Raw genomic sequence first — 18,774 nt, forward strand, 5'->3', positions numbered from 1 at the left:
ACGCAAATAGATATATGCAGTGAAGGATGTCCCATCTACCTATTATTACTAAATACGTGGTTAGATTCCCTATTACAGTAGGGACTTATGAAATCAAGGGAGACCAATCTGTAGCACAACCAAGTTATTTTGCTACGGTAACGGTGCGGTGAAAGATATGGTGAAGAGAAATGGTGGGACAGAAAGTTCTAAGCCCTAAGAGAAAGCATATCAATTACAAATAGGGTTGTCCGCGGATACGCCTCATCTGCGGACCGAGTCTTACTGTGGAGGAGGTACAAATGGTCAATTTGAGAGAGGATATAATGAAGTGAAACTCACTAATGTGGGAACATTGTTAGCAGAATCATGGAAGAAGAAACTGGTAAAATGATCCGAATCAAATAATGCAATTGATATAGTGTCTTGTAAATGATATGTAATGAAAATGATATTTTCTTTTTCATAACATAAATCTTTTTACTTGTTCTCCAAAAGAAAAATGGGCAGATAATAGTTGTCCCTGAACTTGGCATGGTGCGCCAGTCCGAATCAAAGATATAGGGGCGGAGGTCCCTAGACGTGGCATGGTACACAAGTCCAAATCAAAGACTTAGGGGGCATATAATAGTTGTCTCCGGACTCGGCATGGTATGCCAGTCCGAATCAAAGATATAGGGGCGGAGGTCCCTGGACGTGGCATGGTACGCCAGTCCAAATCAAAGACTCAAGGGCAGATAATAGTTGTCCCCGGACTTGGCATGGTGCACCAGTCCGAATCAAAGATATAGGGGTGAAGGTCCATGGACATGGCATGGTACGCCAGTCCAAATCAAAGACTCGAAGGCATATAATAGTTGTCCCTGGTGATTAGGCATGGTACGCTAGTCCGAATCAGAGACATAGGGGCGGAGGTCCTTGGATGTGGCATGGTACGCCAGTTTGAATCAAAGACTTGGGGGCATATAATAGTTGTCCCCGGACTCGGCATGGTACGCCAGTCCGAATCAAAACTGGGGGCAGATATTAGGTGTTCCCGGACTAGGCATGGTATGCCGGTCTGAATCAAAACTGAAGAGCGGATATTAGTTTGTAAACAAGACACTGCCCAAGCCGGTTGAAAACACAACTATAGTCAAATAGTAATAGCCCCAATTGATGCAAAAGGAGATACAATTACAAACAATGCGCAGTGAAGAGGTTTACAGTAAAAGATAGCTCAAGTATATTGTGAAGACAAATTGATTCAAAAAGAAATGATATGTGTGCATACAAGAGAATGACAATCACAACAATTTGGTTGTAGTATGCCACAATTTTCTTAACACAAAATTGTTGCAATACTGGGGGACATATATTAGTTGTCCCTGGACTTGGCTTGGTACACCAGTCCGAATCAAAGACTCGGGAGAAAATATTAGTTGTTCCTGGACTAGGTATTAACAGTCCAAATTAAAATTTGTGAGAAATATTGTTGGTCTATGGACTTAGTGTGGCAAGCTAATCCAAGACTATTAAAGTATCCAAGCAAAGGGTCAAATTGTATAATCACATTGCACTCCACGCATTTGTAAACGAAAATAAAGTACATGTTCAACAATGACATGAAAATTGTAAGAAGTGACATTGGCTGGTGCATAATTTAGGTCTGCGGTATACCTTCTATAGGCTTCAATGGTTACTCGAACCTTCTCACTTCAGTTGAAATTATAAGAAAACAAATGGTAGTGTAGTATACAAGGCAGCATCAGACCCAGATGAAATATTTCATTAAATGGGAGCATATGTTAGATGTCCCCGGACTAGGCAGGTATGCCGGTCTGAATCAAAACTGGGAGCAAATGTTTAAGAGGGCAAGAAAAGGCAAAGCTAGTTGGTAGACGAAGCGTGACAAATTATCTCGAATCAAAACAAATAAATATCAAGTTTAATATGAATTTGGTGAATTGACTTCACTTACAATGGTTTCAACTTGTAAAATTTCTCATACATTGTGGTTCCATTGATAAAGTACAGCAGAATGTTCACCGCTACGGCTTGCATAGCTGGAAATTATAAAGTTTATTTGGTAGAAAAGATAAGACCGCAGTACACAACGGGTTAAGGTTAATTTCATCACGAAACAGTAAGAGTTCCACTCCACTATGCGCTCACAACTTGTAAGTTTTGGTGGTTTAATTTTGCCATCCTCGCTCAGAGTTCACACGACAAATGCCAAAACAAAAAGGGGCATATGTATAATGAATATCCACAGCAGAAGAGTTTAACACGATCAAGAGAGAATATGGCTGAACTTATGGTTCAATAATAATGTGCGGTATCACTGAGGAGACTTCCTCTGGAGCATATTCCCAAGTAGCCAACTTCAATTTTTGTTCCGACGGGCTAACTCCTTACAAACCTTCTTTTCTACATATTCCTTAGCCTCATGAGTTGGTATCGTGCTTGAAGATTGTTAATCTCCACCATAAATTGGCCATGAAGTTCACGATCTTTCTCAGCCACGCGCTTCTCTAGCTCCGCAGGCTGGGACCTTTCAAAGGCATCAAGGCTAGACTTCAAAGTTTTGATTTCAACCTAAGCATTCTCATACTTAAAATGAAGACGTGGTTGGGTTTCAAACCCCTGGAGTTCTATCTTTAGCTTTTCATTATCACTCAGAGAGAGGTTGAGTGCACAGACAATGTGAATAGCATCCACCACAAGAGGAAAAGGGAAAATAGGTAAGCTTCTTGATACCACATATTAATACAAGTCCGTGATACCAAGACTGTTACAGTCTAAATTGGGCCTAAGGGGTTCTATAGGTCCGGAGGATGCAGTGGATTCATGGGCCTAAAGTGGTCCGCGGACTGAAGCATCTATTTCTCGATTATGAAACTCAATCATTATGTGAGATAACTGAACCATTGAGGTATCAGCAATAGTTTCTTGATGTTTGGCCATTTTCTCTGTTATATTTCTCTCTTCTCTAATAGTTTTTCTTTGCAACTCGTCCACTGAAACAAGTTGACTCGATGACAAATCACTTAAGTCACCTGTGCCGTATCCACGGATGATTTCAGCAAGTTTTGATTCCATCTGCAACCCAGATTTTGAATACAGAAGATGAAAAGCCATGCTGGGTCGCCAACCACCGATCCAAAGAAACGCGTCTTCAAGTGTACTTTGTCCATGAAGGAGATAACCACACGAGAGAACATCTTGCTTACCTAATATTGTTTTTGTTCTGTAATAGTCTTCATAGTCTTTGAGCAACTCTATCAATCAAAGGGCCTTAATACCCTTTCTTGCTTATCTCTTGAAGATTTAGTTTCAGCTTGAGTTTTGGAAACAGAGATGAGTTCATGAAGATGGCGATCTTGTTCATCTATCCAAGACTGAAAGAACTTGTTAAAGCTGTCTCTCTCAGTTTCAACATCCTGCATAGGGCCGCAAAGACATGTAATAACAGAGAGAGAGAAGAAGAAAACAGGGGAAGCTAGTTTTTCTTAGATTTTGTTGTCATTGGAGTTGATATTTTAAGGGTTCTATAGGCCCGGAGAATGCAGTAGATTCATGGGCCTAAAGTGGTTCGCGGACTGGAGCACACAAATATCATGGAGCAGAGGAGCATTGAATAAGGGGGAAGGCAGTTAACAGGTGTGCAAATTAGTTGATAGAGTGAGTTGGATGATATTGCGGACCAATCCCTTGGATAGTAAACTAATGGACATAGCGAATTGGGTACAGGTGATACCGCGGACCTTCAGATAGTTGACAGAGCGAGTTGGATATGGATGATACCACAGACCTATCCCTTGGATAGTAAACTAGTTGACAGAGCGAGTTAGATATGGGTGATACCACAGACCTATCCCTTGGATAGTAGACTAGTTGACAGAGCGAATTGGCTATGGGTGATACTGCGAGCCTATCATTTGGATAGTACAAAGCGAGTTGTGTATTGTTGATACCACTGACCTATATATAAACTTATTTCAATTAAACTTAGTAGATTGAGTTAAAAGATCTTTAGTGAGTTTTGATAAACTGAAGTTTCTTGTCACCGCGGACCTATGGACACTCAGCGGAACAGTACTAGGGGCAAAGGGGAATTGTAATCATATGCCTCGAGACAAATAGAAGAAGGAACAAAGTAATTAAAGTGATTCTCCCTTTTGTAGTATATTCACCCTTCTACTAAGAGATTGAGCGGGGCAATCTAATTGAGATGCTAGTTTGAACTGGACCAACGCGACAAATACTTTTCAGTGTAAAAAGACTATTTACATGAGTCAAGGGTGGGTAAAGGAGCTTGTTGAGTCTAGAATAGACATGCAAGGAGGGGAACTAAATCCCTATATCAGTATTGGAGGCAAAATTCTTCACCAAGATATTCCAAAGCTTTCTTAAATGACCATATCGAGACAAAAGCCAATAGTGCCTGGGATACCAGGAAATCCACTAGGGGCCGATATGCGGAACAAACAAAAATAAACAACAAGTCTTAAATTAGAAGTGGTGAAAGCGCCATAGTAGTAAGATTACTCCGCAGCTGGAGTATCGTCCACAGCCACGGGATTTGATTCTTCCTCGATGGTTTTTTTGGTAACATCAAGGGAATTGAATCCGCAATAACTTCCTCTTGATTACCGGCCATAGGAGAATCCGGCTCAACTAAAGGGGTAAGTGGCTGATCTTCGAGGACAACATGGTGAATAGTTTCCAAGGAAGTTTCTCCCATAGCAATTTCGGGAATGGATTAGGTTCTGCCCAAACGAGCCACCTTTCTGCCTTTCTTAATCTGCTCCACATATTCCATGGCTTCACGTTGATACGGAGTTTGGAGTTTGGAAATTTCCCCTAGAAAGTAGTTATGGAGTTCCTTTTCTTTCTCAGCTCTCACCTTTGCTTTCACATGTTCTTCAGCAGATGCCTTGGGAGGAGCAGTGGGAACCGCAGACACAGTGGAACTGGGCATGGGGGTCCATAGACCTGAGATTCTTTTGGGGGTCATTTGAGACACGGATATCATGCGTGTCATCATCAGAGGAATCACGATCGGGAGACAGCTTTGGAGCTGTGGGAAACTTTATTTGAGGGTTGGAGGATCCTTTCCAGTCACTAATTGAAGGGAAGTTGGTGGTTAGAGAGCTATCACAAGTAGGAGTAAAAGAGTGTGAGTGAGAAGAACGAGACGGTCTAGCTTTCAAACGAGGAACTGGGGGACCTATTTTCTTTTTGGCCTTCTTTATGGAAATCTTGGAGGACTTAGGGGGACAAGGGTTTAACCCACAGGAACAATGATCAGACATATGTTATACATTGGCTCAGGTATCAATGATGGCACGTGGAATTGGTAATTTGAGATAAGTGTAATATTTAAACCACAATAGACCATAGGGGAAGAGTTCTTGGCACTGCGGACTTGTAGTCCACAGCCCCAAGAGGGGGCAACTGTTACGGCCTAGTTTGAGCCTAATGGGCTTCATAGGTCCGGAGGAATGAATAGGTTGTTAGGACAGTCTAGTTTGAATGGGCTTCATAGGTCTGGAGGAATGAATGGGTTGTTAGGACAAAATCCAAAGAGGAGGAGTACACAGAAACCATAGAGCAGAGGATATCGAATAATTAGCTAGGCGGTGGACAGATATGCCACGTAGTAGAGGACACATGGGAGGAGCAAGAGAGATGGATGAAAGCAAGATCAAGGGTGAGGTGTAGAGAGTGGAGGACCGAATATAAGAGAGAAGAGAAAACCTAATAGAGGGGAGGTTGGTTAAGAGGGGGAGGACTGAGAACAGAGGGAGGAAGAATTAGCTCATAACCACATTCCTTGATATAGTGTGAATTAGTCTAGTTCTGTTTTCCTTCAGTTTTTGAATTATCAATGTGTTTAAAATTTGTTTCTCTACTACTTTCAAAGGCGAGAAAGCATTCTGTTGCAGGGAATGCCACTACCAAGAAATGTTGTTCGACCAAGGAATGGAGAAATCCAATATGGAAGACTTATTTAGTTTGCCTATCCAATATTAAGAACCATTTAAAGAATGTAACTTCATTTGCCCACTCCATAAAACAATCTTTATGAACCTATGAGAATGGTATAATGACCGCCATTTAGCTTTGAGTTATTTTTCTTTCATTAGGAAATGGCGATCAATGTGTTTATGAGAAAACAGGTTGTGGCATTTTATGCCATTGAAGCTGGAAGAAGACGGAGAAGAAGAGTTTGCATGATCTTTCTTTTTTTCTTTTTTTTTTTTAACTTTTTTAAGTTGCACCGTGCAACTAGGGGTGCAAGTGGATATCCAAATATTCGAATCCGATTCGAATTCATATTCGAAAAATCAGATATTATTCGAAAATTTCGGATTCGGATTTGGATTTTTTTTTATGTCCGAACTGGCTTCGGATACGGATATGGATTCGGATACTGCCATAGCCGCATCCGATAATATCCGATCCGATTTAAAAAATTAATAGTTATTATATATAAATAATTTATTCATTTTTTATTGTATAAAATATTATATAAAATCATAAACAAATAATATAAAAATATAATAACAAAATAATAATAATAAATGACAAATATATATATTTATACTAGTTTTTACAGTGGTAAAATGAATTATTCAAAGTAAATAAATTTTTAATTAATTTTAATTTTCTGATCGGATATTATCCGATATCCGTTTCGAATATCCGAAATCGGATTTGGATAAATTTTTTAATATTCGTCAGATTCGGATTCGGATTCGGATATCGGTATAAATTTTCGGATTCATCCATATCCACATCCGAACCTATCCGTTTGCACCCCTACGTGCAACCTACTCCATTTCTTGCGTCTGCATATGTTTGAATTCAAGTTTTTCAGCTTTTATGTAGTCACGTGCAAAAAGTGTGAAGGGTATTTACGGCAATCCACAAGTTCAGGACACCAAACACACCACAACACACAGTCACTGATAATTAATCAACAAGTCGACTAACGGTAGGAGGGACCTAAAATTAATAAGCAAAAAACTTTGGATCCAATGCAAATACCCCTATTATTAGGAGGACCTAAAGCTAAATCGCCTTAGAATCAATAACCATAAGATATATATATATATATATATATATGCAAAAGTTATAGATTTTATAGTTATTTACGTACTTGAATCTTCATTGGGCAGATGTGTTGATATAGTCCTTCTTCCATGTCCAAATTGGTTGACCTACATGATTTTGTGCAATATGTTTTAATTTGTCCACATCATTTTCTCCATTCAGAGCAAAGAAGTCGCATCAACAGGCGCAGAACAATCAACTATACATTTGACTGGAAGAAAACCATTTTTAGTTCCCCTTAAGATGATGGCTTGATCTTGACATCGAACTGAAGAACCAGTTTTCCTGGCTTCCTGCTCTTCCTGTCCATGAGCAACATTTACGGATGGGAGTCTTTAAAAGGCCAACATCTCTAATAAGTGTGAGTGTTTCTTTCAAACAGTAATAAATCTCAGTAAGTCCGAATTTGTTCACTAGCAATTATGCTGGTAGATTCCACCAACACTCTCACTGCTCCACGTGTTAAGTCAACAGCTGGTTATTAGAGCACTCTCATTATTCTCTAATTAATAATTAAAATTATTTAATTAAAAATATTTACTCAAAAGGAAAAGTCCATTCCATCTTCTTCTCCACAATTGAGCGGGTTGTCTCTATTAGGCATCGACAACCGCCGAAGAGAAATTGTGGACTAATTGATCAAAGCAGATTTAACACGGACTAAACATTCTTCTCATCCTCGTTCATAAATTCTACAAGGGTATCTAGTGCCCGATGTTTCGTTCCCAAATCAAAATGAAACATCTTGACAATAAAGTTGTTGTGCTCTTATCATGTTTATTGTTAGTTGGTCCAATTACAAGTTCTTGAAAGCTAGCTGATTTGTGGGCAGGTATTTGAGCGGTTATACTTGCCAATAGAGAATAGAGCCTTGTTATGACTTATGACAATTGTGGTGGTAGGTTAAGAGCCCAAGGAGATCAGCGGGCGGATGCATCCAGGTCAGCGTAAGATACATAGCCGCGGTTCACAAGATCGAAGCAAGGACAGAGGGTCGCTGTACGGAAACCCTACACGTGGAAAGATGGGGGCTGCGAGATGAAGGGACAGGTGTAAGGCTAGGATGGAGAGAGGGATTGATATAAAGGAAAAGAAGAGAGTGAGAAAGAGGAGGGAATTAACGAGTCTAAAGAGAGAGGACCTAAGAGGAACAGGTGGCGGCCAAGGTTGAAGAGGGGGAATAGTGTTGTGAGAGGCGGTAGTGCTGGTGAAATAGTGAATAGCGTTTGTACCAGTGTTAGGGGTAAAATATTTGGCGCCGTCTATGGGGAGAATAGCATAGAAATGGCACCAAAGAAGGCAGTGGGTAGACCTAAGAAGGTGAAGGTTCAGGAGCCGATGCCGGAAGCAGTAATTGAGGAAGGGGAAGAATGAGAGGGGGGTCGAGTGGTGGAAGAAACACGACTGATGCGAGAAGAGATTGAGAGGCTAAGAGAGGAAAACGAGGAGTTGAGAAGAGAAAGAGAGAGGGCAGAGGAAGAAACTGGGGAGGAGCTAAGTGAGGGGTCGGAGAGTGAGAAGTCGGGGGACGAGGAGGAGCATGGACCGACTCTGGTGGAAAACCCAGTGGCTGGGTTAATGGTGGAGCAAGTCCAGGAAATGATAAACAATGATCGGGAAGCGAATCTCCAGCAGACGAAGACTCAGATGGGCGCGGCCAGCCAGGTGGTGGCTGGATTGAATCGCAACCCGTTGGCAGATGCGATATGGACTTCAGAGGTACCAAAGCGGTTCAATCAATCAAGGTTCAAAAGATACGATGGAACAGGGGACCCAACAGATCACATCCATCACTTTAGACAACAGATGCCACTCTGGCAAGAGCCGCGGTACGATGGGTTGCGGTGTATGATGTTCCCGGCTAGCTTGAAGGGAGGAGCTTCAGACTGGTATTATCAGTTGCCCTCAAAGAGTATCACTAATTTCCAGGAGTTGGAGCAGGCATTTATAGATCATTTTATACATCAAAAGAAGCAAGTTGTGGACATCGCGGCCTTATTTAATGTAAGACAAAGGTCTGCGGAATCGGTCAGAGAATATCTGTGCCGCTTCAAGGCCGAGACCTTGAAAGTGGAGAATTTGGATGAAAGGACGGCAGTGATAGCATTTGAAAGAGATCTGCGGCCTTGTACGGGGGTCCATCAATCCGTTGCAAAGAATGAGATTGCGACCTTGCACGAGTTATATCTGCAAATAGAGAAGTATATCAGATATAAAGATACCATGCAGAAGGATTCTAAAAGGGGAGAAAAGGCAGTGTCATCGGTAGAGAAAGGTGGGGATCGCAGAAAGACAGAGACAGCGGACAGAGGTAACGAAAGGTACCGCGGACATTCATCGCGTCCGAAAAGGAGTTGAGAGGTAGCGCGAAGAGAGCAAAGAGAAAGGAAGCCATACCGCGAAATAGAGCATACACCTTTAAACATGCCATTGAGTGAGATATTGTCGTTGATTAAAAACATGCAAGGGTACGAGGGACCGCAGACCGTCCCTGCCGAAATGCCGAACAAGCCGTACTATGCTTACCACCAGGTACGCAATCATGAAACTAATGATTGTTACGCATTGAAATGGTTGGTCCAGAGGCTGGTAGAGAAGGGAATGATGAGAGAATTTATACCGGAGGCCCCGAATGTGGAGCCGGTGCCAGCTCCAGGGAGAATATTAGGAACCATTAATGTTATTTTCAGTGGAGAAGTGCTGAGTCACAACGCCCACAGAGACAAGGTGAAGAGGATAGCAAGTATTTAGCAGGTCAATGAGTCTACCAGAGTACCGCGATACAGTGTAGAGGCACCAAGCGGGGAAGACAAGATTACATTTTCTAGTGTGGATCTCCGAGCCGTCGATACCCCGCATGAAGATGCATTGGTCATTACGGTGGAGATGGGCAATTACATGGTTAAAAGGGTACTGATTGATTGTGGCAGTGCTATGGACTTGTTGTTTAGGGGAGCGTTAGAGGAAATGAGGATTGATCTGGGAGAACTAAGGCCGCCGCGATCCAGTTTGTATGGATTTAACGGAAGCGTCATGGAGCCTATGGGAGAGCTTTTATTGCCCGGTGGCATGGGGGCCTCGTGGATCGTTTTCCGATTTTTTGGTGGTCGATTCCAACTCTCAATATAATGTGATCTTAGGGAGGCGGTGGATCCACGAGATGAAGGCGGTGCCTTCAACATATTACCAAGTTATTCGATTCCCCACCCCAACGGGAATGTACGAAGTCCGCAGAGATCAGGTGGCATCGAATAACAGTCATTAGGATACCGTTAAAAGGATGGTCCGTGGGCCAGGAGGTGAACCATTCCACCCAAGGAAAAGGCAAGCATATCAATTATAGTGCGGGGCAGTGGAAGGGGGAGAGGAGGCCGCGATGGGTCCGAAAACTTTAGATGAGGTTGAGATAGTGAATCTGGGAGAGGGTGAAGAAGAGAAGTTTACATCAGTAGGGTCTAACTTGACGGAGGAGTGGAAAAGTAACCTGGTACAATGTTTGTCGGAGAATAGAGATGTGTTTGCGTGGTGAGTAGAGGATATCACCGGGCTGGACCCTGATTTCGCATGTCACCGACTGCATATGAGGGAGGGTGCGAAACCAGTAAGACAGAAGATGAGGGGTGTAAGACCTAAGTATGCAGAAGGAATCCGAGAGGAGGTTGCCAGGTTGAAAAGAGTGGGAATCATAAGAGAGGTGGAGTTCACGGACTGGCTGTCCAATATAGTCGTGGTCCCAAAGAAAAATGGCAAGGTGCGAATGTGTGTTGACTTCTGACTTCGACGTAAACTTGGAGCCCCCCCTGGACGGTTATCCTGCATGAAAAAGTAGACGAGTTGGTGGACCGAATGACAGGGTTCAGAATGTTCTCATTTATGGATGCGTCTATGGGATACAACCAGGTTGCAATGTATGAACCTGATCAGAAAAATACGTCATTCGTGGTGGAAGGGGGGACTTATTGCTATACGAGAATGCTGTTCGGGTTAAAAAACGCAGGAGCCACCTTCCAACGGTTGGGGGAGAAAATGTTTGAAAGTAAAATTCGAAAAGGAATTGAGATATACGTAGACGATATGGTGAAGAAAAGCATGTCAGAGTCAGAGCACTTGGAGGGGTTAAGGGAAACTTTCGGGATACTGTGGGCGCACAATTTGAAACTCAACCCAGTGCACATTCGGAGTCACTACTGGGAAATTCCTGGGGTATATTGTGGCACAGCGGGGAATTGAGGCAAACCCCGAGCAGATAAGGTCATTGGTGGAGATGTCATCGCCTCAGACAGTGAAGGAGGTGCAGCGGTTGGCAGGTCGAGTCGCGGCCCTGAACAGATTCATTTCAAAATCATCCGACAAGTGCAGGTTGTTGTACAGGTTGCTGAGGAACACTACAGATTTTGCATGGACAACAGAGTGTGAAAGAGCCTTTCAAGAGCTAAAAAAGTATCTTAGGGAAGCACCTCTGTTATCACGGCCCGAGATAAGAGAGAAATTATATTTGTATCTAGGGGTCACGGAGTATGCTATCAGCTCGGTCCTCGTTCGCATTGTGGATAAAATGGAAAAACTGGTGTACTTCCAGAGTAAGACTTTGTTAGACGCGGAGACTAGATACAGCCGAGTGGAGAAGTATGCTCTTGCCTTGGTATTTTCGACCCTTAAATTGAAACCTTATTTCGAGGCTCATGCAGTGGTCGTGGTGACGAATTTTCCCTTCAAACAAGCTCTGAGAGCGAAGAAATCGGGTAGAATGCTAAAATGGGCCGTGATGTTGAGTTCATATGAGATTTAGTATCAGATCAGAACGGCGGAGAAAGCCCAGGCAGTGGCTGAGTTCCCTATGGAAGATCCTACTTGGGGGGAAGAGATGGTGTTGGAGCCTAAGCGAGAAGATGAACTGGATCGTCTGAATCCGTGGGACGAGAGGAATGGATGGAGGGTCTTCGCGAATGGATCGGCAACGGATGCAGGCAGCGGAATAGGTGTGGTGGTGGTCACACCGGATAACAATAGACTAGAACAAACAATGAAGTTGGGCTTCGCGGCTTCAAATAATGAGGCAGAATATGAGGCAGTGATTGTGGGCATGAGGATGGCTGAGAGTTTGGGCTTGAGGGAGCTTACCATTTACTCTTACTCAAATTTAGTGGTATGTCAAGTAAATGGCGGGTTCACGGCAAGGTGCCCTAGAATGGCAAAATATTTGGGAATCTTGCGAAAGTGGGCGGCGAAGTTCACACAGATCCGATTTGTACACTTAAACTGCGGGGAAAACCGCCATGCAGATGCTCTGGCCTATGTGGCCGCAACCATGCCAGGATCTGAGGAAAGGATAATCGAAGTGAGGAAACTGGAAAGACCGAGTACCAAGGAACCTTCGGAGATACTAAACACCACAGAAGAGGATAAGGGTTGGATGGAGCCTCTTAAGCAATTCTTGTCTAGAATTGAGGTGATTGACCCAAGAGAGAGACGAAGACTGGAACAGGCGTCCCAAAGGTATACACTGTTGGGAGGAGAATTATACAGAAAGAATTTCAACGGGACTTTACTGAAATGTCTGGGACTGAGGCTGGCGCAAGAGGTGCTCGGGGAGTTACATGGGGGAGATTGTGGGAGTCATTCGGCGGGCAGGACAATAACCCATCGTCTGTTAACGCAAGGATACTTTTGGCCTCACATGAAGAGAGACACTGTGGAGTTTGCCAAAAAATGTGAGAAATGTCAGAGATTTTCTCAACTGATATTTGCCCCAGCAGAGCCATTGCACAACGTGTCTAGTCCATGGTCATTCGCGATGTGGGCCCTCGACATAGTAGGACCGCTACCCATGGCCAGTGACAAAAGGAGATTCATGCTGGTCGCGACCGACTATTTTACAAAATGGATTGAGGCTGTGCCGCTGCAGCAGGTGAAAAAGGTGCAAGTGATCAAATTCTTGTGGGAAAACATAATATGTCGATTCGGGCTGCCCTACGCTATTATCGCGGACAATGGAACCCAGTTTATGGGCTCTAAGGTGAAGAAGTTTTTGCAAGCCTATCATGTAAAACAGAGATTCTCGGCCCTTTACAACCTCGAGGGTAATGGACAGGCTGAGTCCTCCAACAAAACCATACTTAACAATCTCAAGAGAAAATTGGAGGATAAAAAAGGGGCCTAGGCCGATGAACTAAACCATGTGTTGTGGGCTTATCGAACTACACCACGGACAACCACCAAGGAGACTCCCTTTTCATTGGCGTACGACGTAGAGGCCATGATACCGTCAGAGATGGTGGCGGCTACCACTCGAATGCGAGCCGTAGAGAATGGGTCCAACTGGGGCATCCTGTCCAGGGACATGAATTTGGCTGAGGAAAGAAGGGATACCGCGCGCATAAGACTAGAAGAGTATCATCGCTGCCTCCAAAGGCAGTACAACAAGAGGGTGAGATTGAGGAGATTCAAGATAGGAGATCTGGTGCTCCGCAGAGTGACCCCCAGCACAAAAAAAGCGAGTGAGGGGAAATTAGGTCCAAACTGGGTGGGACCCTATACTGTGGTGGATGTTGGAGGGATAGGAACATACAAGTTACAGACCCTGGAAGGAAAGATGGTAGAGAGACCTTGGAATGTAAGATTATTGAAAAAATTTCATGAGTGAATGTAATGGGAGAGGTTATCAGCTGCATGAGCTATTTGTACATATATAAAACCATAGCACTTTTGGGATGGACGTGGTTATATGGAATGTGCTCGCCCTTTAGAGTGAAGGCGATGGAGGGAATGAGCCCTCCGCGGACGAGAGGTCCGAGCTAAACTGGGGCAAAATGAGTTGCCCCATAATGAGTATGAGGTCCCAACCGAACCGGGGCAAAATGAGTTTCCCCGGGCGGCGGACATGAGATCTTAGGTGAGCGGCAGCGAGGGAGTTTCCGCCAGCCGCGGGCAAGGGGACCCTAGCTCAGGCTGGGGTAGTCAAGTCGCTGAGCCAAAGGAGAAAAGGCAAAATGAATTGCTTCCCGTAGGAAAAGTAAATGAGGGAACATGAGCTTCGCTGTGAAAAGTGCATTACTGTGTAGTGAGCCCATAAAGAGATAAAGCATAGGCAAAAACATATTATACAAGGCAAATGACATAACCATTACAAGCAAAAGGAGGCAATAAGGCCTCATCAACCATCATGAGAAGGAATCAAGTGTAGCATAACCAGTGTAGCAAAAAACAACAGCAGTATGAACAAATACAAGGCATAAAGAAACTATTCAAAGGACAAGAGACATCTAAACTTCTTCTTGAATCACTGCATCAGTGGCCTCCTCAATCACAGCGTCCGCAGCCGCATCAATGGCCCCAGCTACCAACTCCGCTACCTCGGGAATGGTGACCGCGGTAGAAGGGGTAGGATCCACGGGTGCCACCGCGACCTCGGAACTAGGGGCAGAGACAAGGGCTTCGGGAAGGATGCAGCCTTCTTTGATAAGCCTATCATACTCCTCTTTGATCTTCTTAGCTACTCTCTTGTCTGTCTGGGCCTTGAAGTGGTCCTGAAGTTCATTCATGTCGGATTCATGTTGTTTGAGGATGGCTGTTGTATCTTCCTTATGTTTCTGGGAAAGTGATGAGAGGGCCGCATTGTGCTGCGATAGGAGGGTTTCGCGCTGATTGTTCAGGCGGTCATTAACCTTATCCATATAGGCCTGGTGGGAGGCCTCAGCAGACTTGAGTTCGTCCTGGGCTCTGAGTTTATCCAATTCCACGACCTCACTGAGTTGTCCAAGTCGGGCAACTTCTGTCTCCAGCTGTTCAACTTTGGACCTAGCGCCAAAGAGACCACGGATCATGTACGAGATATCCAGACTCATCTGAAAGAGAGAACAAGAGTCAGGTAACCTAAAAAAGAGGAGGAAAGTTATCTAGTGCGGGGAAAAGAATACCTTCTCCCATCCAGTATAGAACGAGGTTCTGTGGTGATCAAAGGAGCCCTTTTCTGCGTAAGCAAGGTCTTTGGGAAGGTGAGACCCGTAAAACAGGGAGGAGGCCACTGCGGGGTTCTCCAAGGCCGAATCATTGGTATTAATGATGCGATTTTGAACCTTGAAAGTGGGGCAGAAAGCAGGGATAGAGTCAGCAGCCCTTTTACCAGACCGGAGAGCTGGCTCCTTACCATGCCGCTGTTTTGGACGGGCGGGTGCAGCAGGTGCTATAGTAGGTAGATTGGCGGGGAGCTCATCAGAACCAGAATGCCGCGGACGCTTTGAAGCCAGGTCAGGGGATGAGCGGGCAACAGTGGAGGGGGCAACCTCGGTGACAGCATCTTCATCCGAGTCGCTGTCAAATAGCTTCCGTTTGTTAGCACCCATGTCGGAAGGAGGGGAAGCCGCGGTTGGAGAATGAGGGGATAGGTACTGATCTTCCCAAGTGGTCAGGGATTGGTAAGAGGGGTGGGCCGCGGAAGGAGCGGGGGAGTTGAAGGAATGAGGTGGGGGCCGGCGTGTAGTGACTGTAGGGTGTTGGGATTTCTTGGGATGGTGTCTTTTTCTGAAGGGCGGTGAATTTCTAGGTTTTCGTTCCTTGGGTGGAGGGGGGCGAAAAAAGGGGGCAGTGTACCCTCCAATGACCTTCAGTTGGGGGTCGGACAGCAGCGGAGTGGTGGTGCTAGGATCAATTCCAAGGACTGCGGATTGAGAGGGTCCAAGATCGCAGAGCTTCTGGAAAATGGTTGAGGAAATGTGGTCGTAGGGTCGCGACTTCAAGTCTGGACGCCAACCTGCAAGAAAGAGTCACAAGATCAGATGAGGAACCAAGGTATATACACATCGAAGGATAAATAAAAGGGGAACTCACCAGTGGGAAGAAAAGCCAGGTGATTAAGGCTGAGTTCAGGAGGGAAATCCGCGGATAGGAAGTTTCCTGAGATAGACAGCGGATAATGGTGCTACATTTTGTTCAAAGAGGTGACACAGAGGACAAAATATTGTTTTCTAGGGCGGACACAGAAGGAATGATATCCCACACTGACATCCTTCGTGCTTTTTTTAATGTAAAAGTGAGTGATCATGTCGCGAACTGTTATCTTGGGAATCCCAGAGCTGTTGTAATGGTTCGCGGCATACATGACCCTCCAAAAGTTGTCAATGCCTTGGCAAGGGGGATGTTAAAGTGGTTACACACCTCGACGTCTAGACGGGTGAGGGGAAAGCGAAGCCTAGCAATGATTTGCCCTACCGTGGCCACAAGACACCCCGATTTGTAAGGGACCAAATGGGGATAGTAAGTTAGGTCAGGCACGTGTTCTAAGGTGATGTCAGCAGGAATACTGTAGGCCGCCTTAACCGCCTCTAGGTTAGGTCTATGGCTGCGTGGGGGAGGCGGCAGAAGGGCAAGGGGTTGTCTGGAGGTGGAGGGGGCCTCGGTAGGATCAAGGGGAGGGGGAGAGGCAACACTGCGAGAAAGGGAGTAGGAAGAGCCGTCGGATCTGGAGTCCAACATTTTGGGGAGGACTTCAAGGAAGAAGACAACAGCCACAACAGGTGGGAGAGGGAGGGAAGAGAAAATCGCAAATTAAGGGGAAAATGCATAGTACAAAAGGAAAAGGGAAATATAGAGAGAGAAGAAGACCAACCTGGGGAATGAAGGAGAGTGGCTGACACAGGAGCTGAAGCACAAAGAGAACTGGATGGATGACCACGCGCTTGATCGGAGCAACCAAAAGATGAGATGAGCAAGAGGGGTGAGAATGAATGTAGAGGAGAGTAAAATGAGAGAGAAGAAAGAATCGAGCAGGCTTTTATAAAAGGGAAGGGCAAAACCGTAATTTGAAAGGAGCTGAAATCGAGGAGACCCCAAAAGAACCAGCCAGGGGATGACGCATGTAGACACGAGAATCGAAGATGCGCAGGTAGTAGGCACGTAGAGAGTGCGTGAATCCAGCGATGCAAAGGAGGAGGAAGGCCACAGCCGACATCTAGAATACGACGGACTCTCGACCCCCCGATCGCAGGAGGATCGCGGAATCGAGAGGGAGCATCTGTGGTGGTAGGTTAAGAGCCCAAGGAGATTAGTGGGCGGATGCGTCCAGGTCAGTGATAAGCACCCAAAACTGTAATATTAAACCTCGAGAGACATAGCATTTTGGTCAATTATGTGTTTAATAATCATGTAATAATTATATTTTTCGTGACTTTGCGGGTTTCCGCAATTAAAATGAAGATAGCGATAAAACATGCATCAAAAGTACGGGAATCTGAGGAATATTTGGAGTTTCCCACTCGACCCGTAAAAAGCGAAGTTTCCAAAAGAACGAGAACCGGTCGCGAGCGGGCCCACATATGAAGAAGCGAGGAAACTTCCGATGCTTTCGATCGGATAAATCTAGGTGCCGGCGTTGGCTAGTGAAGCTGCCAAGTACAAGAATCTGGGAATATTGGAATTCCCGCTCAATCCCCGTAAAGCCCAAACAAAGCGACTAGAGCGAAGTTTCCAAAAGAAACGAGAACCGGTCGCGAAACGGGCCCATATATAAAGAGGCGGGGAAACTTCCGAAGCTCAAATCGGATAAATCTAGGTGCCGGTGGGCTAGTGAAGCTGCCATAGCGACGACGGGCGACGAACTTCTGCGCAAGAAGGGACAAAAAGTCGTAAAAAACGCCAATTTTAGCCGCCAATCGACACACTAAGTGGACACATTATCTCGCGGGCCCGTAAGACATGATGAGTCGGCATAGGCGGTGGCAAATGATGGTTTCAAATTGATGCCACCTTACAATGAGAGAAGACGTGCACTGCTCAATATGGAAATGAAATAAAGCAAAAGGACAATTATAAAGGCGCAAAGGCATTTAAACGATAAATAAGTTTTGTTTAAGTAAACAAAACTTTGTCACGTGAAAACAAAACCTCGACATTCAAAGTTTTGAATGTCTCAATTAGATAAAAATAGCCAAAACCAAATTTAATGATCCTCCGGACATCCGCTATATATATGAGGGCTTAGCGCCTTCATTAGAAGGTCTTCGACATATTAATGCTTTAGCTACGTTTTAGTTTTCTTTCTTGATTACTTACCTTACGCCATTTTTATTTCAGCAGACTTAATACATGAAGTTATTTTACCCTTAATAACGATCATTTCTTTTCTTGTTAATTTACGTCGCGCATTTATTTACTTAATGTATACGACAAGTTTTATTATTCTGCTATGATGATGAGCTAATTCCCCTCGGGGGAGGGTTATCTTTGCTTCGTGTGAAAATCGGATTGACTTCGTTAATATTCTAGAATCACTACTTAGGAATTAGGCATAGAATTAACATCCGGTCCCAAAATGGTAGATCGTACAAAGTTAGATCGCGATGCTCGAAAACGGTCTGTAGCGACAAAAATGTCTCCGTAGCGACTCTGCGGTGTCGAACGACTCTCCAATTAAATCAGGTGATGTGAACTTGTGCGGGGAGGCGGAGATAATATACCGAGATGCGGTATTATTAAAACTCCTTATGCTAGTGAAATCGACCTAGAGATGTGGGCATGCACTAGGGATCAATACTTCGGCGTCGTCTCGAAAGGAGCGAACTAGAGATGTAGTGATTTGGTAATAAAAGCTGTTGAAAAATGATTCTTGCATGAGCATGATTAACTCTCTCCCTGTTTCTCTACATTTTAGTTTACCTATATTTAATCACCGTAGTAATTTACATTACCGTTAATTTAATT

General features: G+C 44.4%; 1 protein-coding gene and 1 pseudogene across 1 annotated transcript; one reads left to right on the top strand and one right to left on the bottom strand.

The window, feature by feature from the left end:
• Window positions 1-2,814: 2,814 nt before the first annotated feature.
• On the bottom strand, window positions 2,815-3,419 carry LOC147489466 (protein DOG1-like 3; annotated as a pseudogene).
• A 7,925-nt stretch (window positions 3,420-11,344) lies between these two features.
• LOC147489467 (uncharacterized) lies at window positions 11,345-13,240 on the top strand. The gene is made up of 2 exons (XM_086574649.1): window positions 11,345-11,722; window positions 11,870-13,240. The coding sequence occupies exons 1-2, from the start codon at window positions 11,345-11,347 to the stop codon at window positions 13,238-13,240; spliced, it is 1,749 nt and encodes a 582-aa protein (XP_086430775.1).
• Window positions 13,241-18,774: the final 5,534 nt, after the last annotated feature.

This window comes from Coptis chinensis, chromosome 7 (assembly GCF_015680905.1).
Source record: "Coptis chinensis isolate HL-2020 chromosome 7, ASM1568090v1, whole genome shotgun sequence".
NCBI classification, from domain to species: domain Eukaryota; kingdom Viridiplantae; phylum Streptophyta; class Magnoliopsida; order Ranunculales; family Ranunculaceae; genus Coptis; species Coptis chinensis.